Genomic DNA, 23,748 nt, shown 5'->3' on the forward strand with positions numbered 1-23,748 from the left:
GTGTCCTCTGAGCTGTCCCCTCCATGCCACTGCTGCCTCTCAGGCCTGGTGCTGCACCCTGGAGCTGCAGAGCTGCAGCATCAGCTGCACTGGAGCGTTGCAGCCTGTCCTGCAGCGCAGGCTCAGCCTGTCCTGTGCTGTGGATGTGCCTGGCGTGGGGAGCAGCAGCTGTGCTGATCTGCCCCTGGACAGGAGCTCTCTGCACAGCAATGTCCTGTCGGGGCAGGGGATGTCCCGTGACTCAGAGCTGCTCTCCTGCAGCAGGAAATGCTGTTTGTTTTCCAGGGAATGTCTCGCCCAGCCCTCCGAGGGCTGTGGGCACAGCCTGGCACAGGTTGGCACAGGCTGAGCTGGAGAGGAGCTGGAGCCCTGTGAGCATCCCCCTGTCTGTCCCTCTGATCCCACATTGCTCCAGAGCTTGCACTGGATTTGCTGTGGTGTGTTTTTACCCTCAGTTTCGATCTCCATCTATAAAATTCCCTCCCTGCACCCCAGGACAGCACTGGACAAGGCAGCCTGGAGCTGTTCCATCCTTCTGACTCCCACCAGGGCCTTGGGTTTTCCCTTGGGCTTTCAGGGATGCCCTGCCCCATCCTCACTGTCCCTGAGCACCCACCCGTTCTCAGCTGACGTTTTTCCTTTCCCATTTTCATTGGTTTGCAGTGGATATTCTGTAAACGAGCCTTTTCCTCAGTTTTGTTCTTGTTTGAACTTGTGGAGTCTGGAATCGCAGGTGATGTTTTACCTGGCTCTGGCAGGTCTGGGGTCGGTGGGATCAGTTTTTTCACACGAGGCTACACTGGGGGCTCTGCTGTGCAGAGCAGCTCGGAGCAGGTCTCATCCCTCCTCCCTTTCTCTTTTCAGACATTCCAGGGTTTCTGCTGGCCCCGTTGTGCCGGGCGGGGAGGAGGAATGCGGCATTACGGCATTGCTGGCCAGGCACACCCAGGTGTGCCACACCTCAGCCCGGCTCTCTCTGTAGCCTCAGGGACAAGATTTCTTTTTCCAGCTCTGTGTGTACCCCTGCTCGGAGCTGCTGGTCCTCAGCTCGGTGTCTGTGTCAGGGTGGGGATGGGGGTGACACCGACGTGTTGGGGTGACACCAAGAGCAACACGAGACCTGCAGCCACCCGCGGGTCCTGCTGAGCCCCTCACCAGCACGGGAGAGGGGCTGGCTTTGGGGTTATTTCACTGAAGTGAACGGAAAGGGCTCGATGAAGTTTTCCTGAGGATGAAAAACTGTTTTAGCTGAAATTCAGAGTGAGAGCAGTGGTGGGGAAGGCTGAGCTCTCAGCAGTCCTTACTTCACACAGGTTTTTAAAGGTTTCTCACTCTGCAGTGAACGATAAGAGTGGCGCTGCTGTTTCCAGGAGCTCTGAACCGATGGAGCTGAGCGGTGACAGTGGTGACACTGCCCTGAGCAAACCCTGCCCGCCAGGGTGGGCGAGCGCTCTGAGCCGGGGCTGAGCCCGGCGGTGGCTCCGGGACAGCCCCAGGTGGGCTCAGTGAACCCGGCCGGCGGATCTCAGCGTGAGCCAGCAGGGTGTGGATGTCTGGGCACCCCTGAATCACTCCTGCATCATCGCTGCGCCCACAGCACCTCGTGTGCGGGCGAGGCAGCTGCGAGCTCAGAGCCTGCGAGGATCGGGCAGAGCTCAGAGCCCGCCGGGGACACCGCGGGGACACCTCGGGGACACCTCGGGAACACCGCGGGGACACCTCGGGGACACCTCGGGGACACCTCGGGGACACGGGGACACTGTGCTCCCGCAGGTGAGGTCCCAGCTCCGCAGGCTGTGCTGCAGCATCTCCTCCCCCGGGCGGGGGCTCCTTTCCCTGCGGGACACGCTCGCTGCAGGTTTTTATGGATTTCTCCTTTTCCTGGAATGAGACTTTGGGCTTGGGTTGACTCTGGAGGCGCAGGGCGAGGGTGGGGCTGGGGCACAGAGAGTGCCTGGAAAGGGGGCCCGGGGCTTTAGGGGCTGCTGTGCGCTCCCCATCCCTTCCAGCCCCACATTCCCACCTGGCACCGGCCGTCGTGGGGCGGGGGCTCGCTGCTTTACAGCAAATTCAGCTTCAGCACCTGGTTTTCCTCCTCATTATTCTTGATTTCCTCCCCCGTGTTATTCTGTGCAGATTAATTAAAAGTATCTCACTGTAAAGTGAGAAGGAAGGAGGACCTGGGCTGAGCTTTTGAACTGACGTTTTCTGCTCTTTTCAGTCTCGCTGCAAACTCTTCCCCAGGTGTGTCCGTGGCCGAATGGAGCCTCGCTGCCAGCTCTGGCCATGGGCACTGTGTGTGCTGCTGGGTAAGGCTCACACTCACTGCTCCCAAAAATCGGGGGTCCAGCTGGATAAATAGAAACGCTGCTGATGGGAGCTTTGCATCAGCAGCAGCAGCAGGAGAGAGCCTGGGGTTGATTCTAGAGCTGGGGGTTGGCAGGAGGCTGCTGCTCTCTGTCCTGAGCTGCAGGGCTGGCTCTGGGACCAGGGGACACCACCAGGGCTGGCTCTGGGACCAGGGGACACCAACCTGGGCTGGCTCTGGGAACAGGGGACACCACCAGGGCTGGCTCTGGGACCAGGGGACACCACCAGGGCTGGCCCTGGGAACAGGGGACACCAACCTGGGCTGGCTCTGGGACCAGGGGACACCACCAGGGCTGGCTCTGGGAACAGGGGACACCACCAGGGCTGGCTCTGGGACCAGGGGACACCACCAGGGCTGGCTCTGGGAACAGGGGACACCACCAGGGCTGGCTCTGGGACCAGGGGACACCACCAGGGCTGGCTCTGGGAACAGGGGACACCAACCTGGGCTGGCTCTGGGACCAGGGGACACCAACCTGGGCTGGCTCTGGGAGGAGGGGACACCACCAGGGCTGTCCAGTTCGATGGGCAAGGCACAGAGCATCCCTGCAGCCCAAACCCTGGGGCCAGGGCACGGAAGTGCTTTGGAAGTAACTGTTAGTACAAAGCACTAAGCACATTTATTATTAAAAGATAAAGGCACCTCAGGGGTGAAACCCCTTCTCTTTGTTGGGACATGCACTGGGGAGCCTGTCCCAGGCTGGTTGGTTTGGTGCAGCAAACCTGTTCCATGGGGCTGGTTGGTGTCTGTGCCTCCCTGACACAGCCCTGATCCCTTTTCCCTCTGTTCCAGCTGCCCCAGGGCTCCTGGGAGCGCAGGGAGCCTGTTCCCAGGGAGCCTGCTACCCTCCCCCGGGGGATCTGCTGCTGGGACGAGCCCCTCACCTGAGAGCCTCCTCCACCTGCGGCCTCAGCAAGCCCGAGACGTACTGCACACCCCATGGCCAGGTACAGCCCCTGCTCACCCCAAACCTCCCCAGGGTGCAGTGTCTTCATCCATCCCACCCTCCCCAGGGTGCAGTGCCTTCATCCATCCCAAACCTCCCCAGGGGTGCAGTGCCTTCATCCATCCCAAACCTCCCCAGGGTGCAGTGTCTTCATCCATCCATCCCAAACCTCCCAGGGGTGCAGTGCCTTCATCCTCCCCAGGGGTGCAGTGCCTTCATCCATCCCAAACCTCCCCAGGGTGCAGTGTCTTCATCCATCCCACCCTCCCCAGGGGTGCAGTGTCTTCATCCATCCCAAACCTCCCCAGGGTGCAGTGTCTTCATCCACCCCAAACCTCCCCAGGGTGCAGTGCCTTCATCCATCCCAAACCTCCCCAGGGTGCAGTGCCTTCATCCATCCCAAACCTCCCCAGGGGTGCAGTGCCTTCATCCATCCCAAACCTCCCCAGGGTGCAGTGCCTTCATCCATCCCAAACCTCCCAGGGGTGCAGTGTCTTCATCCATCCCAAACCTCCCAGGGGTGCAGTGTCTTCATCCATCCCACCCTCCCCAGGGGTGCAGTGTCTTCATCCATCCCAAACCTCCCAGGGGTGCAGTGCCTTCATCCATCCCACCCTCCCCAGGGGTGCAGTGTCTTCATCCATCCCACCCTCCCCAGGGGTGCAGTGCCTTCATCCACCCCAAACCTCGCAGGGGTGCAGTGCCTTCATCCATCCCACCCTCCCCAGGGGTGCAGTGCCTTCATCCACCCCAAACCTCCCCAGGGTGCAGTGCCTTCATCCATCCCACCCTCCCCAGGGGTGCAGTGCCTTCATCCATCCCAAACCTCCCCAGGGTGCAGTGCCTTTCTCCACCCCAAACCTCCCCAGGGGTGCAGTGCCTTCATCCATCCCAAACCTCCCCAGGGTGCAGTGCCTTCATCCATCCCACCCTCCCCAGGGTGCAGTGCCTTCATCCATCCCACCCTCCCCAGGGTGCAGTGCCTTCATCCATCCCAAACCTCCCCAGGGTGCAGTGCCTTCATCCATCCCAAACCTCCCAGGGGTGCAGTGCCTTCATCCATCCCACCCTCCCAGGGGTGCAGTGCCTTCATCCATCCCACCCTCCCCAGGGTGCAGTGCCTTCATCCACCCCAAACCTCCCCAGGGGTGCAGTGCCTTCATCCATCCCACCCTCCCCAGGGTGCAGTGTCTTCATCCATCCCAAACCTCCCCAGGGTGCAGTGCCTTCATCCATCCCACCCTCCCCAGGGGTGCAGTGCCTTCATCCATCCCACCCTCCCCAGGGGTGCAGTGCCTTCATCCATCCCAAACCTCCCCAGGGTGCAGTGCCTTCATCCATCCCAAACCTCCCCAGGGTGCAGTGCCTTCATCCATCCCACCCTCCCCAGGGTGCAGTGTCTTCATCCATCCATCCCAAACCTCCCAGGGTGCAGTGCCTTCATCCATCCCAAACCTCCCCAGGGTGCAGTGCCTTCATCCATCCCAAACCTCCCCAGGGGTGCAGTGCCTTCATCCATCCCACCCTCCCCAGGGGTGCAGTGCCTTCATCCATCCCAAACCTCCCCAGGGGTGCAGTGCCTTCATCCATCCCACCCTCCCCACACTGGCAGGGATGTGTCCAGGCCGAGCTGGGCTAACAGGAGTTGTCTCTGCCTGTGGCAGGGGCTGGAATGGGATGAGCTTTAAGGTCCTTTGCTACCCAAATCCTGGGATTTGTCCCTCTCCCAGCCCTGCTGGGTCACTGCACCACCTGCAGCGTCCCCTGGAGCCTTCTCTGCCATCCTCATGGATGAGGAGCTGAGCATGAAGGCAGTGGCAGGGCATGGGCAGCACTGAGGTGCACGGAGAAAAACACCCCAGCCCCCCTATCCCCAGACATTTTATTATAAACCAAATCGTGTTTTACTTGTCAGAAACGGGAACATTTCAGGCCTTTCACAAAGACTTGGAAAAGCTGCTAAAGTGAGCAAGAGCTTTCAAAGTGAGTTTTTAAAGTGAGCAAGAGTTTTCAGTGGCTGGTTGTGCGGGGGCAGGAGATCCTGCTGGGGGGATAATGCTTCCTCCAGCTGCAGATTCCCGGAGCTGCCACCGAGGCAGGGGGAGAGCTTAAGGAGAAATGTGCAGGGGGAGAGCTTAAGGAGAAATGTGCAGGGGGAGAGCTTAAGGAGAAATGTGCCTGAGCACAGAGCTGAGACTTCCTACAGCCTTCCTGAGGCTGCTGTTAACCCTGTAAGCGCTTGGGAGGAGCCCCGAGGGTTCAGTGCAGGACAGGCAGAAAGGAAGAGATGCTCCAGAGGGAAGGAGGTGGCAGCCCTCCAGTGGGGCAGTGTTTTGTGAAGCCCAGCTCCAGTGAGTCAGCCTTCTCCTGCTTTTAATTCCCCTGCAAACTGAAGGCCAAGATGTGGCTGTGAGTGGATTTATTGTGGAGCCAGCGGTGTTCTGGCTGGGCTGGAGAGATTTCCTCTCGTCCCTGAGCTCAGGGAGGGGGCAGCTCCCGGCCCAGAGGGGTGTGAGCATCAAACCCTCCTGGATGCTGGGCTGGCTGCAGCATCTCTCCTCCCTCAGGTCCTTTTCTAGGCTGACAGTCACAGTCAGGCATTTCCTCCACTCCCTTCTCCTGGAGCTCTTCTGCTGCTCCCTGGGATCAGGATTTGTGCTCACCACACAAATAAACCCCTTCCCATGGCCTAACTGGGTTTTCCTTCCAAATTTCTGCTTATAGATGAGGAAAATTGTCCATAAATGTGTCTCTGAAATGTACATTTAACAATGACTTTTGGCAGAGACTTTTATTTGACGAGGGAGCTTGGGGGCCTTGTGCTTGGGAAGTGAGTGTGGGCAAAACCTTGATTAAACTGCTCATCCTGACAGCAGCTGGAATGGGCTGGTCACCCCCTTTGCCTGCCCCTGGGAGCTCCTTCAGAGGGCATCACTGTGATCCTCTGCACCATTTGTGATCTCTGAAGTGGAGCCTGGCCTTCTCTGCTGGCTGTGCTCAGCTGGAGCAGGAATGAGCTGCTGGCTGCAGGATCAGGGACTGCAGGAGGGCAGGGAGCAAGGCTGCAGGGGTCTCCTCCAGGCTACAAATCCCCAACTGTTCCCTTTTCACATCCCTCATCCCTTGTCTTTCAAGTACCAGGGTTAAAGGGGATATGGAACAATTAACATTCTGTTGAGTTGGATTCTCCAGTTCTAGCTTGGGGAATGGGGTCTTCACTTCCTTACGTTTTGTTCCTTTCCTTTATTGAAATGAGAGATTCAGAGTTACTGAGAGCAAATCCCCTGATTTCTGTTCTGCAGCTGTAATTGCTGATGGAGGTTTGATTATACCAACTCTTGACTTGGGAGAAATCCCCACGGGTTCAGCATTTCCTAATTTTCCCCTCCCTTTCTCTACTTCCCTAATTTAAGCAAAACTGAACTCGATTTCCCTATTCCCACCCTATAAAAAGCAAGCACATTTAATTTATAGACTCCTAGGACTCTTTTTTTGGTTTGCTCTTGTTCAGTTGCCAAATAGGTACAAATCTGGAGGTGGTTTTGCAAGCTCAGCAGAGGGCATGGGACGAGGGGTTGCTGCCACTGCTGCAGTGCCAGGGCTGCCAGCACTGCCCTGCTGCTCCCTGCTGGCCCCAGGGCCCTCTTTTGCAACTCTGGTGGTCACTCATCAACTTCAGCCTCTGCTCCATTGTCTGCCCCAGCTCCAGATCCCTCTAACCTTTATACTTGGCACCCTGATTGCTCCATCCCTGGCTGGGCTCAGCCCTGTGAAACCCAAAAGGGGCTCTCAGAGCAGGGATGGGAGGTGGGAGCAGGCAGGCCAATGGCCCAGCCTGGAAACCACTCAGAGCTTGGGAGGTGCTGCTGGAGCCGGCAGGGAAATGGAACAGAAAACAGGAAAAGGAGCGAGGCTGGATTTGGAGGTGCTGAGGAAAGGCTCAGTGTGAGACTCTGCTGGGCTCAGCTCAGCACTTCTCTTCCTTTAGCCACAGAACATATATACTGTATATGTTATATATGTAAATCTAAATGTATGCACAGCCCTGAGGAGCTCGGGGCAGCTCCCACTGGTGCCTCTGGCCCAGGGGAGGCACAGAGGGGCTTCCACAGACACCCTGAGCATCCCTGTGAGATCCTGTGCCAGCAACAGGAGAGGGGCAGAGCTGTGTCCCTGTGCTGCTGCTCCTGGAGCACGTTAGGGGGGTGATTGTGTCCTCACCCTGCAGCCCTGGGACACTTTGGATATTTAAAATGTTTGCATAGGATTTTCTGCCTTCTCTCACCTGCTCCTTGTGGGCAGTGACCTCCCTCAGCTCTGGTGTCAGGGTGACAGGATCCACAGGGATTGAGAGGATCTGCTTGCTGTGGGAGCCAGGGGAGGGAGATGTGAGCCCATCAGAGCCCCTGGCACAGCTCAGGGGTCCCTCCTGATGGATGCTGGCAGCTGCCTGGCAGAGCTGCTCTGCAGCATCGCTGGAGCCTCAGCACCCCCTCCTCTTCGGCTGCTTCCAAAAATACCGGCCAGTGTCTGCCAGGAGCGGGGTGCCAGCCGGGTCTGGAGCTGTGCTGCTGCTGGCTGCTGCTCACATCTGCTCGGGGAGCTGCAGCCCAGGGCAGCAGGGACAGAGAGCTGTGCCTCACCTTCCTTTTCACAGCTTTTCACAGGAACGATGTGAATCCACCCACAGAATCACCGAATAACTGTGGTTGGATGGGACCAAACCTTCTAGTTTGGGTTTTTCTCCATCAAGTCAGGGTTTGCACCGAATGATTTGTGTTTCTGGAGGGTTGCAGGTAATGAATGCAGGAACAGCAGGCTGCTGCTCAGTGCTTATCTCACTCAGGCATTCAGGCACGCCCTGCTCTTTGCTGCAGGGATGTGCCCCTGCCTGCCCCAGAAAAAGCCTATTTCCCATCATTTTCCCCTCCTCCCTTTGCTGTGAATTCCCTTTGTGAATTATCTCTCAAAAGTCTGGAATGAATTTCCCTTGGTCCCAGAACCTCCATAACGCACATTTTGGGTGGCTCTGGAGCAGTTTGGAGGCGCAGGGGGCAGAAGGGATTTCCCTGCTCACCTTTTCACCTTCCTGAAAAGCCAAACCCAGCGCAGTTCCCTGCTGGGAGCCAGCGCTGCCCCTGGGGCACATCCCAAAATCTTCCATTTATCACGAAATGCTGCAGCCCTCGTGGGCTCCTGGCCCAGCCCCAGGGATCCACTGAGCCCAGTTAAAAAAAATAATGGGAAAGAGCTGGGAAAAGGTAGGTGCTGCTAAATCCTCATTTTGGGCTGTCATTTTTGGTAATTCCCTCTGTCCCAAGGAACTTTGAGACAGATAGTGTTGGTAAGAGCAAATCCTGCTGTTGTGCAATACAGGGGTTTCACAATTTACTCCAAGGATGTGAAATGAATTTGGTTTCCAGTGTTAATTTTAGTCTTAATTTAAAAAATGAGGGGAAAAAGGAAAAAAAAAGGAGATTTTTTGCACCCAGCCCAGCCCTGGGCTGCCTGGGAAGGGTTTGTCTTGTGCAGTTGAAGCTTCATTTGGACTCAGCTCCAGGTTTGCAGTGGGGCTGTTCTGGCTGCTGCAGAGCCCCGCTGTCCCTGGCTGTGGGAATCAGCTCATCAGCATGCACGAGTCACTCCTAATGAATAATTTAACTGAGATTAACCTTTCCCCTCGCAGAAAACCTTCCTTTCTCCTTTGCTAAGCACGGTCAGGACTGGTGGGAAGTTTAATCACTGTTGGCAATTGTTCAGTAGATTATTTCTGTGGATAATTCCTGCAGCTCCCAGACAATTTGCTGCTCGTGGCCATTATCTGAAATGAGTTCTGCCTAGTCCTGATTAAATTATTTGTGATTCTCACTGGTAGAGCCAGGGAAATTGCATGATTATATATTTTCAGCGCTATGTTTGCTTACTTTGCGATATTGTTATAAATATTGTCGTTTGCCAACTCCTGTGCTGGGGTATTTATAGACAGAGAACATAAAGATTGTGGAAAATATGGAAACAGATGGGTTACAAGTGAGGATCTCACTGTGCACGGCAGGGAAGGGTTCCCAGAGCTGGGACAGAGCAGACTCAGGCCTGGGCTGTGTTAGGAATGAAACCACAGATTAATTTTTGCAAACCACAAATTAATTATTAAAAGGGAAACCGGAAATTGTGGCGTCACCGTGGCCCAGTGGCTGCCACCTCCTGCACAGCCCCGTCCCTTCCCTGGCCCTGTGAGTGAAGGGCCCTGTTTGGGGTTTGGGCTGGATTTGGCTCCTCTGTTTTAAGACCTGTGACCCTGTTTAAACCTCCCTGGGGCAGGTTTTGGCACGAGGTGGCTCTGAGGTGGCTCTGAGGTGGCTCTGAGGTGGCTCTGAGGTGCTGCTGTCCCTTGTCACCCCGTGTCCCTGCTCAGTCACTGAAAGCTGATTCCCCACCAGGGTCCCAACGTGCCTCTGGTGTCACCTAAAGCCACTGCAGCCCTGCCAGCCCTGCAGAGGGGATCTCATTCCCTTCCCTGTGCCAGCTGTGCCCCTGCCAGCCCCAGTCCCCTCCTGTCCCCCAGGCCCACTCTGCACCCAGGGTGACCTTTCTGAGCCCTCAGGGCTGGCTCCTGCCTTCTCTGGCAAACTCTGCTCCATCCTCCCTAATCCCTGAGGCTCTGGGATGTGTCAGTGTGACAGACGTGTCCCACTGCTCCATTTGGGAGGCTCCCCTGCTGCTCAGGCCACTGACAGCTCAGAATCCCAGAAGGGCTGGAGGAGATGATGCAGTTCCAGTGCCCTGTCATGGGACACCTTCCACTGTCCCAGGCTGCTCCAAGCCCCATCCAGCCTGGCCTTGGACCCTTCTGGGGATGGGGCAGTTTCTCTGGATAACCCATCTGCACCAGGCTGGAGATGCTGAGCCCTTCATTCCCTGAACAGCATCTTTCCCCTCCCAGTGGTCTCTGCAGTCCCTGGTGTTTGCTCCACTCCAAGGGCTTCAGTCAGGGCCTCTCTGTATCCCCCCAGGATGCTGCTGTGGGTTCCTCATTCTCCATCATCTCCTCATTCCCCATCATCTCCTCATTCCCCATCATCTCCTCATTCCCCATCTCCTCATTCCCCATCATCTCCTCATTCCCCATCATCTCCTCATTCCCCATCATCTCATCATTCCCCATCTCCTCATTCCCCATCTCCTCATTCCCCCTCATCTCCTCATTCCTCATCATCTCCTCATTCCCCATCTCCTCATTCCCCATCTCCCTGGGCCCTGCCTTTCCCCACCTTGGCCTCACCTGGGTGTTTCCATCCCGGTTTCCTGGTGGTCCTTGCCCAACCTGCTCGCCCACCCGAGCCTGTCTCTCCCCTTGGCTGCTGTCCATCCCTTCCCCGCTCCCGGCTCTTGCTCAGCCCCTTTCCTGCTGCTTTCTGCCGTGTCTGAGCCGGCTCGGGAGCCCCGCGGTGGTGGCTGCTGGTGGCTGCAGGGAGCGTTGCCTGGTTAGTGACATTTTGGGTATTTGTTTGCTCCCGGGGGACCGTTTTCTCCCGTCCCCACGTTCCCCGTGCTAAATCCCTGTTTACTCCTTGGATTACTTGCTCAAGTGAAGGGCTGAACTTTGAGCCACTCGACTTCCCACCCCCTGGCTTCTCACCCACTGCTTGCTCCTGCTCTGCTCCCGGGGGAGAGCCCTGGGGGCCGAGCATCGCCCCGGGCCCTTGGATAGGAGAGAAGGGCTCTTGTGTTCAGCCCCTCGGCTGTGTGGAAAGGGCAAACCAGTCCTGGAAACTGCACAGGGCTTTCTATCAAGTGTTGGCATTGTGGAAACCAGGGGGGACACTTAAAAAACCACACTTTTGGTGGTTCGCCAAAAATCTCTGTTAGTCAAAAGCATTTTGTGTTTAGCTTTTAGTCCATAAAACCTTGAGTTGTGGTTTTTGATAAGGTGTGGAGGGAAGCACTTGAGGTCTGTGTGTCATCAGTGTCACCGTGGTCCTTCAGCTCTCTCTAAATGAGCTGTGCTGATGCTCTTTGGTCCTTAACGAACCCACCCTGCCTTTCCTCCTCATCCCTGAGGCCTTTCCCTGCCCGGTGCTGGGATGGTCACTCCCACTGTCCCTTCTCTTGCAGTGGAGCATGAAATGCTGCAGGTGTGACTCGAGGCTGCCCCACAGCTACAGCGGGCACCGCGTGGAGAACGTGCTGTCCTCGGCCGGCCGCGCGCGCTGGTGGCAGTCCCAGAACGGTGAGGGCCACCGGGGTCACCCGGACACAAACTGCTGCCAAAAACCTGCCGAGGGCAACAGGGAATTGCTGAGCTCCGTGGATGGGGGGGAAAGGAGGAAATGACCGGCCTGGCCGGTTATTGTCCCCATGTCCCCGGTGACGGAGCCTCTCTGCGCCCGCAGGCGTCGAGCGCGTGTCCCTGCAGCTGGACCTGGAGCAGATGTTCCAGCTGGACGGCGTCGTGCTGCACTTCAGGGTCGGTGTCTGTGGGCAGCTCCTGTGCCTGTGAGGTGCCAGCCCGAGGTGCCAGCCCGAGGTGCCAGCCCGTGTGTCTGTCCCTGCCCGCAGTCACCGCCCGCAGCGATGCTCCTGGAGCGCTCGGTGGACGCCGGCAGGACGTGGCAGGTGCTGCAGTACCTGGCCTCCGACTGCGCCACCGCCTTCCCCCGAGTGCCCCGCGGCTCCCCTGAGGGCTGGCAGGACCCCCGGTGCCAGGAGCTGCACGGGCACCCCCTGCACGGGGGCACGGTAGGGACTGGGGGTCATGGCAGGGACCCCTCCTGGGGCCCTGGGGTTGGGTGGGGGGTGCTGCAGGAACACGGGGGGGGCTGGGGACCTTGGACACCTGGTGAGGGATGGGGACTGGGGACCTTGGACACCTGGGGAGGGATGGGGCCTGGGGACCTTGGACACCTGGGGAGGGATGGGGACTGGGGACCTTGGACACCTGGTGAAGGATGGGGACTGGGGACCTTGGACACCTGGGGAGGGATGGGGACTGGGAGCCTTGGACACCTGGTGAGGGATGGGGACTGGGGACCTTGGACACCTGGTGAGGGATGGGGACTGGGGACCTTGGATACCTGGGGAGGGATGGGGACTGGGGACCTTGGACACCTGGGGAGGGATGGGGACTGGGAGCCTTGGACACCTGGGGAGGGATGGGGCCTGTGGCACCCAGCACTGCTGAGGGCAGTCCTTGGGAAGATTCCTGCTCCTCTGGCAGGACAGCCTTTGCTGCTCTGTGATGGGAGAGGTGTTGTGCCCTTTGCAGCTCTCAGAGCTGTCCCTGTGTTTGGTGACATTGTGCAGAGGCCAGTTCAGAGCACGCAGTGCCCAGAGCAGGAGCAGAGAGCAGCTTGAGTTTCCTGCTTTTTAACCTGTTTTTTTTCCCTCTCTAAGGTGAAATTCAGTGTCCGAGACCTGGGGTCTACCATCAGCTCCTCTTACAGCCAAGCCATCGAGAGTAAGTGCTGGGCCTCCTCCAGAGCTGAGCAGGGAGAAGGGAATGAGGCTCCCCGTGGTTCTCCCTGCAGTGATGGGAAATGCTGAGCTGGGGTAACCCCTGGCACTCTGAGCTGCACGTCCAGGCTGGCAAGGAGCAGCTTTGGTCTTTGCTGATGGCTCAGCTGCTGCTCTTTGTGCCAATTCCCCCTTCCCTTCCTCCAAGCCCTCCCCACCAATTGCAAAGAGCTTCTGCCGGGCCCCTGCTGCCCCTCACGCCCGTCCCCTGTCCCCAACAGAGCTGGGGCCCTTCACCAACCTGCGCATCAACTTCACGGCGCTGCCCCACATCCCACGCCAGGGCTACCACTCGCCCAGCACCTTCTACGCCGTGACAGAGATGCAGGTGCTGGGGAGCTGCTTCTGCCACGGCCACGCCGAGCGCTGCGCCCCTGCGGGGGACCAGCACAGCACGGTGAGCTCGGGCTGCCAGGGGCCCTGGGGTGGCTCCAGTGCCTGCCTGGGGGACACCTGGGCCACAATGAGCAGAAATGGGCTGTGGGAGGCTCTTGGATGGGCACGAGCTGGAGAGGGATGGGGAGGGTGAGGCTGTGTCCTGCTCTGCTGGGTGGGTCACCCCTGCTCTGTGCCGCAGGTCCCCGGGCACTGCGTGTGCCAGCACAACACGGCGGGGCCGCACTGCGAGCGCTGCGCCGCCCTGTTCAACGCCCGGCCCTGGGCACCCGCCGAGGACAGCGACCCCCGCGCGTGCCAGCGTACGGCCAGTGCTGCCCCCACCCAAACCCTGCCCAGCTCCCAGCCCCTTTCCTGCCTCTGTGGGGCTGGGAGGTGACATGATGATGTCCCAGCACCTTTGTCTCTCGGTGCCCGGCCCCTGGTGCTGCAGTGGGGCTGTCACCGTGTCACACAGAGCCTTGGGCACCCTCTAGTGCCACCGCTGCTGCTGCTGGCTCTGCAGGGCTCCAGCTCCAGCTGAGCCGTGTTCTGGGGTGTTTCAGGATGCGACTGCAATGGTCACTCGTCCTCGTGCCACTTTGACCCCGAGCTGTACCAGGCCAGCGGCGGGGCCAGCGGGGGGGTGTGTGACAGCTGCCAGCACAACACCGAGGGCAACAACTGCGAGCGCTGCAAAACCAACTATTTCCGCAACCCGCGGCGGGAGCTGAGCCACCCCGAGGCCTGTCTGCGTGAGTGACACCCCAAAGCCCCCCAGCACCTTCCCTGGGACCTGCCCCCTCAGCTGGGACATTTCTCCCGTTGGCAGCCTGTGAGTGTGACCCGGATGGCGCCGTGCCCGGCTCCGTCTGTGACCCGGGGACAGGGCGCTGTGTCTGCAAGGACAACGTGCAGGGCGAGCGCTGCCACCTCTGCAAGCCAGGCTTTGCCCAGCTGGCCGCTGCCAACCCCGCTGGGTGCCGCAGTGAGTTCCCCTGGGACACCCCCCTGCCCCCGGGGTGCCCCCTCCCCACCTCTGCCCTCTCCAAAAGGGACCCGGCTCCTGCCCCACTTTGGTTTGGGGTTTTCAAGCCAAAGGCTCGTTTTGTGAAGGTTATAAAAGCTCCTTGTTTGGTCTGGGGTGGTTTCAGGTGTAAGTTCAGCCAAAAGCACAGGGCAGGTGGGGTTTGGGGGGTGCAGCTGTATCCTGGGTGTCCCCTGAGGGGCCCTGGGGCAGCTGTGGGTCGGGGCACTGCTGTGTCCCCCTGGGCTGGGGATGCTGAGGCCCCTTGCTGTTCCTGCCCCAGCATTTGGGGGATGCTGTCAGAGCGAGGTGCAGATCTCCTGAGCGCAGGTGGGGAGGGAGAGAGGGAGAAGCCCCCCTTTGTGAGGCTGCTCCTGCCACACCAGCCCCTCCCTGTGGCAGGATGCACCTGCAATGCCCTGGGCACGCGGCAGGACACGGCGCCCTGTGACAGCGACACCGGCAGCTGCTTCTGCCTGCCCAACGTGGTGGGCAGCGACTGCGGGCAGTGCGCGGCCGGGCACTGGGGGCTGGCTGGAGGGCAGGGCTGCCGGCCCTGTGCCTGCCACCCCCGTGGTTCCCACAGCCCCGACTGCAACCAGGTACCCCCAGCCCCCGGGGCAGCCTCGGGGTGACTCCTCTTCCTGCTTTCCTCTGCATTGCCCTCTGCTTGCTCTGCTCTTTCCCCACTCCACGCTGCTGCTGGGATGGGCTCTCGGGGGTTGAGCTGCACAGACCAGGGTGACACGGCCACGGCTCCGTGTCCCCTCACTGGGGACCTGTCAGAGCATCAAAGCCACCTGCAGGGTGGCTCCTTTGTCCTGTCCCATCCATAGGAGCCTTCACAAAAAGAGCCGTGTGTTCCCCAGTGCGTCCCACTCCTATTTTCCTTCTAATTCTTAGAAAACACCACGACAGACTGTTCAGGAAAATGAAAGAAGGTGGTAATTACTGAGGCAAGATTTAGTCACTTTAACAAGCCTGATATTTATCAAGGAAGTCCTAATAAGACATCTTCATACAGGCGAGGGAAGTTAATTATGCTCATTTGTCAATGAAAAGCATGTGTGCCACTTCAGGCTTAAGAGGCAACTGGGAAAATTAAAGTTAAATGTAAAAAAACCCAAACCATGACAAATCCTAAGAGCCTAAGATAGGTTCCAAACGAGCTCAGCGTGGGGAGGAGACCTGAGATGTCAAAGCAGCTGCTCGTGGGCGATTCTTTGTTTTTGAAACAAGGCTGAGCAGCCTCCTCGTGGTGCTGGGGCTGTTTGGAGCCTGTTTGCATCCTGTGCCTGAGCTGCAGGCTGGCACGGGCACAGGCTGAGAGGAGGAAATGGTCGCTGTGCTGGTGCTGGTGTCAGGAGCAGCTGGGGGAGAGCTGTGCCAGCAGAGTGCCCAGCAGTGGTGTCCCTGATGTGTCCCCTCTCAGTTCACAGGACAGTGCCCGTGCAGGGACGGCTTCACAGGACAGACGTGCTCAGCCGTGGGGCAGCAGCAGTGCCCGCCCCGGCACTACAGGGATGCTCAGGGAGGGTGCACAGGTACTGCTCCGGCCTGGCCTTTCCTCTGGGAGGTCACAATAACCTGGGAAAAGCTGGCCCACGTCCTGACATCCCTGCTCCCATTGCTTGGCAAGAGATTTCCTCTCTGGAGCAGCCTCCCAGTTCACCTCCAGTGCCCACCAGTGCCCTCCCAGCAGCCTTGGGCGAGTCCTGGCCCACCCTGGGCTGGCCCTGTAGGGTCAGGGGCTGTGCCAGCTCCTGGGCCTGGGGCTCTCCCCGTTCCTCTGCTTGTGCCACCTTTGATGTGGGAGGGGATGGATGTCAGGTTGGGTTGGGACCTCATTAACCCTAATTAAAGGGCTGGTTTTATACAGATACAAAGTTATTCACCAGCACCTTCCCTCTCCCTCTGCCTTTCCCTTTCCAGAGTGTGACTGTGACTTCCAGGGCACGGAGGAGCTGGGCTGTGACGTGGCCACGGGCCGGTGCCTGTGCCGGGCCGGGGTCAGCGGGCCACGCTGTGCCCAGTGCCAGCGGGGCCACTGCAGCCCCTTTCCTGGCTGCCAGCTGTGCCACCCCTGCTTCCTCAGCCACGGCGGGGACATCGAGCGCCTGCGCCAGCGCCAGGCCGGCCTGGCCAACGCCACGGCGCGGCTGCCCGCGGGCACGGGGGGCTCCCGGCTCGGCCCCCGCCTCTCCCAGGCGCAGGAGAGCCTGCAGCGGGCACAGGGCATCCTCAGCCACCCCTCGGGGACCCCGCAGGGCCTGGCACAGGCGGGCAGCACGCTCCAGGCCATCAGGTGAGGAGGGTGCTGCCCGGGGGGCATGGCCCTGATGTGTGAGGAGCTGCTGGAGTTCCTCTGTTCCGCTGGTTCTGTTTTATTCCTGTCCCTGCCATGCCTGGCTCCGCTCACGGGGGAGCAGGGAAGCAGCAGAGCAGCCTCTGAGAAAGCCTGTCCTGGGCACAGTGTCCCCAAGGCACGAGGAGCACGGGCAGCCTGCGTGGTGACACTCTCAGGGCTGTGTGGTGACACTCTCAGGACTGTGTGGTGGCACTCAGGACTGTGTGGTGGCACTCAGGACTGTGTGGTGACACTCTCAGGGCTGTGTGGTGGCACTCAGGACTGTGTGGTGACACTCTCAGGGCTGTGTGGTGGCTCTCAGGGCTGTGTGGTGGCTCTCTCAGGGCACATCCAGCATTCCTGGTCCCTGTGTGGGCACGGCCCTGCTGTGGAGGGGCTGCAGCCCAGCTCCTCTCTCTGCAAACCTGCGAGGCCCTGGCGTGTCCTCGGCTGTCTCTGGGCACAGAAGTGCCCCTTTGCCAGGTGCTGACAGTGCCCCAGCACAGATGGCCCTCCCAGCCCTGCTCTGTCTGCAGGTGCTTTGCTCTCTACCTCATTCACATTTTGTTTTTTCTGTCCCAGGGAGCAGGTCCGAGGCATAAATCCCGACCTTCATTTCCTGGATGACACTGCCTCCCTATCGAGGGAGCTGGAGGCCCTCAACAGCAGCTTGGTTGTCACCAGCTCGCAGTACCAGAGCAAGAAGAGCCAGTTTGAAAGCAGCCGCAGCAGAGACGTGTCAGGTACAGCTCTGCAGCTGCAACATCTCTTAATTTGCATCATTCATTTACCTCAGCGTGGCTGCCTGGGGTTTCTCCATGGCTGGGGAGATGAGAAGGGTTTTTTAAGGGTCAGCCTCAGAACAGCAAACAGATCTCCTCTCGCAGTGAGGGGAGGCTGCCCATGCAGCCTGCTCCATGACCTGGGCTTTCCCCCTCTTGGGGTGTTTGCTGGGGTGTTTTGGGGCCAGCAGCTCGTTCTGTGCTCCTGTTCCCCACCAGCACAATCTCTGCTGCCAGGGAGGGGTGGGAAGGGGACAGCCCTGCAGGGACAGCGTCACTGAATCCGTGAGGCACCGAGAGAGCGGAGGTTGTGCACAGATGGAAGGGATGGAGGGTGGGGAAGAGAGCCAGGCGGCTGTCAGGGCCTGGGGAGGAGAAGAGCTAATTAAGCCCTGTGCCAGTGCTGGTGGTGGCTGCCGTGAGTCCCTGCTCCAGCTGCTTCTCTCCCAGTGCCTCACTGCTGTCCCCTCCCCGCCACAGCACACAGCTCGGGGACGTGCCAGCCGTGCCCAGGGGCACCAGGACAGCTCACTCTGCACCTCTGTCTGCTCAGAGCTCCATGTCCTGGCCACCCTCCTTCCAGCCTGTGCTGGAGGGGAATGATGGGGCCGCTCAGGAGCTGGGAAAAGGCTCTGAAATGTGTCCTGCCCTGCCAAAGCCCAGGATCAGAGTGTGTTTCTTGGCTGGCTTTCAGCCTTTTAACCCCAGCCCTGAGTTGAGTCCTTCAGGAGACCTTGAGCTCGCTGAGGGAATGGCTGAAAGGTGTTTGGAATTAAAAGGAGCTTTGGTGATGCCTTGGTGACTAATCCCTGGCTGCACCCTCTCCTGTGCACGAATGCATCCACGCAGGGCAGAGGCAGTGCCTCCCCGAGGGGCCTCTGCATTTGTGACTCATTTGTGCCATTTATTGCCTTCACTCCCCCAGGAGCCTTCCAGACCATCCGCTCTGCCCACCAGAGCTCCAGCAGCGCCGCCAGCCTGGCCACGGGTGCCCCGGGGCTGCTGGCCCAGGCCAGGGAGAGCCACCGCAGCGCTGTGGGGCTGCAGGGGGACCTGGCTGGGGACACGGCCAAGCTGCTGGCCCTGAAGGGAGAGCTGGCCTCAGCCCCCGACCTCACCCCTGTCATCAACCAGGTGAAGATGGAAAGCGGGTTTTGACCTTCCCACGGGGTGTGTCTGGTTTTCAGGGGTGCCCTGGAGAGCTCAGAGGCAGGAGCCTGGTCCTGCAGCCCTGGTCTCTTCTCAGCATGGCAGCACCGAGACTCTGTCCAGACAGACTCGGCTGAGAGGGTCACAGATCCCAAAGCTCTGCCCTCCACCCCCTCCCAGCCGTGTGCTTTTCCCTCCAGGGACTCGCTCATGTCACTTCTTGTATCTCCAATACCCACTTAATTTCTGGATGAGGTTTCTCTTATTTCTCCTTCACTGCTTTGTTATTGCCATGGAGATCCATTTCGGTGTCTGTTGCTGTGGAGACCACCAGCCTCCCCTCTCTGCTGCTGGGGGCACCAGCACGTTCTGAGCCACCAGCCCAGCCTGGCTGTGCACGTGCCCCTGCTGCAGTGTGAGTCTGGGGGTAATTCTGCAGATGTCAGAGTTAAATCTGCTGCTGCTCTCCAGGGCTGTCTGGTCCAGCTCTCCCCCAAAGCAAACAGGGCAGATGGGTTTTCTGCAGAGCTGTTTGCTCCACACAGCTGTGCTGTTACTCCTTGTGAGCTGCTGGGGCTTGGCTCCCCTTTCTGCTGCAGCTCAGGCTGGTGAGGGTTTGCCATCCCTTGGGGCTGGGATTGCCATCCCCATGGGGCTGGGTTTGCCATCCCTGTGGGGCTGGGTTTGCCATCCCCATGGGGCTGGGTTTGCCTCCCTGTGGGGCTGGGTTTGCCTCCCTGTGGGGCTGGGTTTGCCATCCCCATGGGGCTGGGTTTGCCTCCCTGTGGGGCTGGGTTTGCCATCCCCATGGGGCTGGGTTTGCCTCCCTGTGGGGCTGGGTTTGCCATCCTGTGGGGCTGGGTTTGCCATCCCCATGGGGCTGGGTTTGCCATCCCCATGGGGCTGGGTTTGCCATCCCCATGGGGCTGGGTTTGCCATCCCTGTGGGGCTGGGATTGCCATCCCCATGGGGCTGGGATTGCCATCCCCATGGGGCTGGGTTTGCCTCCCTGTGGGGCTGGGTTTGCCATCCTGTGGGGCTGGGTTTGCCATCCCCATGGGGCTGGGTTTGCCATCCTGTGGGGCTGGGTTTGCCATCCCCATGGGGCTGGGTTTGCCATCCTGTGGGGCTGGGTTTGCCATCCTGTGGGGCTGGGTTTGCCATCCTGTGGGGCTGGGTTTGCCATCCCCATGGGGCTGGGTTTGCCATCCTGTGGGGCTGGGTTTGCCATCCTGTGGGGCTGGGTTTGCCATCCCCGTGGGGCTGGGTTTGCCTCCCTGTGGGGCTGGGTTTGCCATCCCTTGGGGCTGGCTTTGCCTCCCTGTGGGCACCGAGCTGTGTCCAGCCGGGCACTGCCCAGCTGCAGCTCTCCTCTATTCTCCTCTCCCTGCCCAGGTGTGCGGAGGGTCCCGGGCGGAGCCGTGCACCCCTGCCCGCTGCCAGGGGCTGCTGTGCCCTCGGGACAACAGCTCTGGCTGTGGGGCTGGCCAGCCCTGCCACGGCCTCCTCCCGCTGGCCAGCGGGGCCCTGGCTGCGGCCGGCCGAGCGGCCACGGAGTTCAGCAGCCTCAGTGCCCGGCTCCAGGACACGGCACAGCTGGTGAGTGTGGGCACCGCCCGTCCCCCTGCTCGGCCCTCTGCTACCACAGAGAGAGCGAGGAATACCCACCTCAAACTCTCCTGGGGGCTTGATCCCTTGGGCGGCTTCAGAAATCCAGGAATTTGGGAGTGGGAGGGAATTTGTGTGCGTGGGTCCTGCCTCCCCGGCTGAGGGCACGTGAGTGGCACTGGACACACCACAGGGCAGCCTCTCTCCCTCCTGGGTTGAGATCAGAATGGCAGAAGGGCTGGGAATATGGAAAACTCTCAGATTCTGTGAGTTTGATGCATTTGATACAGTCAGAGAGAGTTCATGTGTTAGGGCTCTTGCAGCTTCTTTCTGTGCCTCACAAAGAGAAAGTGAGCTTTCAAAGTAATTCAGAATCCATTTCAAAGGCGTTTTTAAAAGCTAAATGGTGCTGTCCATCTTTGAGGGCTTCCTTTGGAGATCCAAGCCTCAGTCTTTAACATTTACAGTCCTTTAAAGCTGGGGGAGCAGGGAACAGCACGGTGCCTGGCTCGGGTCAGAGCAGAGGCTCTGGATGGAGCAGAGGCACCATCAGACCATTGCTGTGTGCAGATTAAGACGACAGAGCTGTCAGCGAGTCAGATCCAGAGCAGCACCCGGCGGCTGGTGGAGCAGCTGGGGGTGACCAGGACGCAGATCCAGGGGGACGTGCAGCGCGTGCGGCAGCTCCTGCAGCGAGTGCGGAGCTTCCTGGCAGGTACCTCTGGCAGGGCAGGGCTGCAGCCTGCTGCGTGCATGGACACAGCTGCTGTTTGTACTGATCTGAGATTGGAAAAGGCCTCCAAGGTCACTGAGTCCCTGCTGTGCCTGATCCCTGCCTTGCCACCAGCCCAGAGCAGCGAGTGCCACGTCCGGGTGCCCCTGGGACACTCCAGGGATGGGGATTTGCAGCCAGCAGTGACCTGATGCACAGAGGGTTTCTGGCCACGCTCACTGAGGCAGACAGACAGACAGATGACCCTTCTCTGGAGCAGGCTGTTAATCAGATGAGAATTCCTTGTTGTCCTACAAACTGATGGGAAGACTTATTGTTCACAGACAGATTGTAATAACATAATGAGCCTCCTGAGCATTAGCTGAAAAAGAAAACCAGGTCATTTGGTGCTGCCTGGTGTTAATGATGAGTGAAGATATTTCTGAGCTAATCGCTGGGCTAATGTCCCATGGGCTCTGCCTGCTTCTGATTTATTAACTTTTATTTGTGAAATAAAAAAAGGCTTGTCTTGAAACACACCCTCATCTGCTCAGTGAGGGCTGCCTGACTGCTCCGGGCTCAGCCATGGTGTTATCGTTGCCAAATTCAAGGTATCATTTCAGCTGTCTCCTGAATGTTCTGCTGGTGTGAATGAGAAGTGCATGGAATTCAGGGAGGTTAATTCAGAAGGGATCCTGGCAGCTGTGTGGAACGAGATGTGTGCGAGATGGGTGCCTGCCCTCCTCCTGCCTTGCACTCCCACCTTCCCTGAAGCTCTGTCCGCTGGCTCTGCAGACAAGGACACGGATCCTGCCGCTATCCAGGAAATCAGTGAGTCAGTTCTCTCCCTGCGGCTCCCCGCGGACGCTGCTGCGGTCCGGAGGAGAATGACCGAGATCCAAAGGCTGGCGGCGGAGCTGCAGTGCCCGGAGGACATCCTTGCCCAGACGGCCGAGGACATCGCCAGGGCCAAGAGGCTGCAGCAGGAGGCAGAACAGGCCAGGTCGGTGCGGGGTCAGGGCTGTTGGCAGCTGAGGGTCCCTTGGCTGGGGTGGAACTGCTGCTTCTCAGCTGGCTTCAAATCTTGCTCTGCCCGAGCAGACTTGCACAAGCTGAAGTTTTAGGCCAGGATCTTCTGTGTCCATCCAGTGCCTAAAAGAATGAGTCTGCAATCTCCAGACACCTCCCTGGGGCCCTGGTGCAAATAAATCTCCCAAGAATAGTTCCTGTTATAGATACCAGGACAAGAAGGGCTTTATCGAAAGCGGTGGAGGCTTTTCTCTTATCTCGAGTGCTGTGCTGGGAGATGACAGCGTTGCCCTGGTATTATTAGTTGATATTGGTGACCTACATCCTAATTGCACAAGAGAGCACGGGGAGAGTCAAGGGGCTATTTGCTTTCTGGGTGAAAGTTGGGAGGATTATTCCATGCTCCCTTGAAAAGTAATTACAGGGTGTCCTTGCCAATTTGGAGCATCTGCTTTGTCACAAGCTGACTTGCAGCAATACCCCGGCGAGAAGGTCAGCAGGATAAATCTGTAAACTCCTTGGCAGTGTCTGACACCTGCTTAACCTGCTGCAAGTGATGAGACAGGCGAGCCTGGCTTTCTCCAGAGCTCGGTCACCTGGCCTGAGGATCCCACTGGGAGCAGAAAACTCTTCATTGGAGCTGCTTCCCTGCTCATTGCTTTCCCTTTGATACCTTTAGTGCACTGTGAAATAAATGTTTCTAACTAGTTTGAAGGAAGGTGTTGCTCTCCCCTTCTGAGTTAGTCTCCTCTGCTCGGGGCTGTGAAATGTTTCTCTCACAAGGAAACCTGTTGGAGTCCAGATGTGTGGGGTTTTGGGTTTGGGGGTGGGAGATTGCAGCTTTCCCAGCAGCAATCTCCTCTTGCTTCCCAATCTTACCCCTGTGGCCTCGAGTTCCAGTCTGTGTCCTTATCCACCCTCACTGCTGCCTGCTTCCCCCTTCCCAGGAACCGGGCAAACGCCGTGGAGGGCAGCGTGGAGGAGGTGCTGGGCAACCTGCAGCGAGCCAACAGCGTGCTGCTGGAGGCCCAGGGGGCCCTCAGGGGCTCGGGCTCCTCGCTGCGCTTCATCCAGGAGCGCGTGGAGGAGGCGAGTGATGCCCGGGGGCTCCCCAGGAACCCCCCGAGCCCCCGTGCGTGTCCCTCAGCCAGCAGAGCTGGGCCTGCACGGGGAGGGGTTTGGATGTGATCCCCCTGATCTCTCTGCCCGCAGATCGAGGCTGTCCTGGGGCCGGCAGAGAAGCACGTGGGGGCCGTGGGGCCGGGGCTGGCGGGGCTGGCAGGACGGCTGGCCCAGCTGCAGCACAGCGCGGCCCAGAACCGCCTGCGGGCCGGGGACACGCGCGACGCAGCGGCCGCGGCGGCACGGCAGGCTGGCAGCGTCCAGCAGGTACCGACCCCGGCTGTGCCCGCTGCCAGAGCCCACAGGAGATCTCCTGGCAGGGCACAGCCTCAGGCCTCTGCTGAACTGCTCCAGAGCAATTCCCAATCCTATTCCCAATTCCCATTTCTGCTCGTGGAGCTGTCTGCCAGTCTTGGAGAGCACCACAAACTGTCACACGTTTGGTAACGGGGACAAAGCTCTGGTGCAGCATCCATTTCATACCTAAACAGGATTCAGCACTGGAGGTCCCCGTTCTCCCCAGCCTGCTGATCTCACCTGCAGTGTGTGTTTGTTTTTGGGCAGGCTTTTGCGCAGGTGAAGGAGCTGTACTCGGAGCTGCAGAGCAGGATGGAGCAGGGCCTGGCGCTGGGGGAGCAGGGCAGCAGGGTGCAGAGCATCGGCCGGGAGGCACAGGCTCTCTTCCAGGAGACCATGGCCATCATGCTCAGGATGCAAAGTAAGGCTCTGCCAAGCTCATCGTGCCCTGGGGAAGAGCTTGGGCTGCT

The 23,748-nt window shown here is 59.3% G+C and overlaps 1 protein-coding gene across 3 annotated transcripts in view; it reads left to right on the forward strand.

Annotated features, from left to right (window-relative positions):
* LAMB3 (laminin subunit beta 3) overlaps positions 1–23,748 on the forward strand; it is a 31,395-nt gene that overhangs the window by 5,019 nt on the left and 2,628 nt on the right. The window contains exons 1-22 of one of the 3 annotated variants that reach the window (XM_058856067.1): positions 1,163–1,773; positions 2,222–2,309; positions 3,164–3,318; positions 11,433–11,547; positions 11,711–11,784; positions 11,877–12,056; positions 12,711–12,774; positions 13,052–13,227; positions 13,408–13,528; positions 13,772–13,960; positions 14,038–14,193; positions 14,635–14,834; positions 15,665–15,776; positions 16,165–16,537; positions 17,162–17,322; positions 18,287–18,495; positions 19,906–20,109; positions 20,689–20,833; positions 21,626–21,833; positions 22,807–22,948; positions 23,072–23,248; positions 23,546–23,699. In XM_058856067.1, coding sequence (XP_058712050.1) covers positions 2,261–2,309; positions 3,164–3,318; positions 11,433–11,547; positions 11,711–11,784; positions 11,877–12,056; positions 12,711–12,774; positions 13,052–13,227; positions 13,408–13,528; positions 13,772–13,960; positions 14,038–14,193; positions 14,635–14,834; positions 15,665–15,776; positions 16,165–16,537; positions 17,162–17,322; positions 18,287–18,495; positions 19,906–20,109; positions 20,689–20,833; positions 21,626–21,833; positions 22,807–22,948; positions 23,072–23,248; positions 23,546–23,699 — 3,364 coding nt within the window. In that variant the 5' untranslated portion in view covers positions 1,163–1,773; positions 2,222–2,260. Of the gene's footprint in view, positions 1–1,162; positions 1,774–2,221; positions 2,310–3,163; positions 3,319–11,432; positions 11,548–11,710; positions 11,785–11,876; positions 12,057–12,710; positions 12,775–13,051; positions 13,228–13,407; positions 13,529–13,771; positions 13,961–14,037; positions 14,194–14,634; positions 14,835–15,664; positions 15,777–16,164; positions 16,538–17,161; positions 17,323–18,286; positions 18,496–19,905; positions 20,110–20,688; positions 20,834–21,625; positions 21,834–22,806; positions 22,949–23,071; positions 23,249–23,545; positions 23,700–23,748 lie in introns of those variants that run through there. The other 2 variants (XM_058856069.1, XM_058856070.1) reach the window with 2 other exon arrangements.

Source organism: Poecile atricapillus, chromosome 23 (assembly GCF_030490865.1).
Source record: "Poecile atricapillus isolate bPoeAtr1 chromosome 23, bPoeAtr1.hap1, whole genome shotgun sequence".
Lineage (NCBI taxonomy): Eukaryota > Metazoa > Chordata > Aves > Passeriformes > Paridae > Poecile > Poecile atricapillus.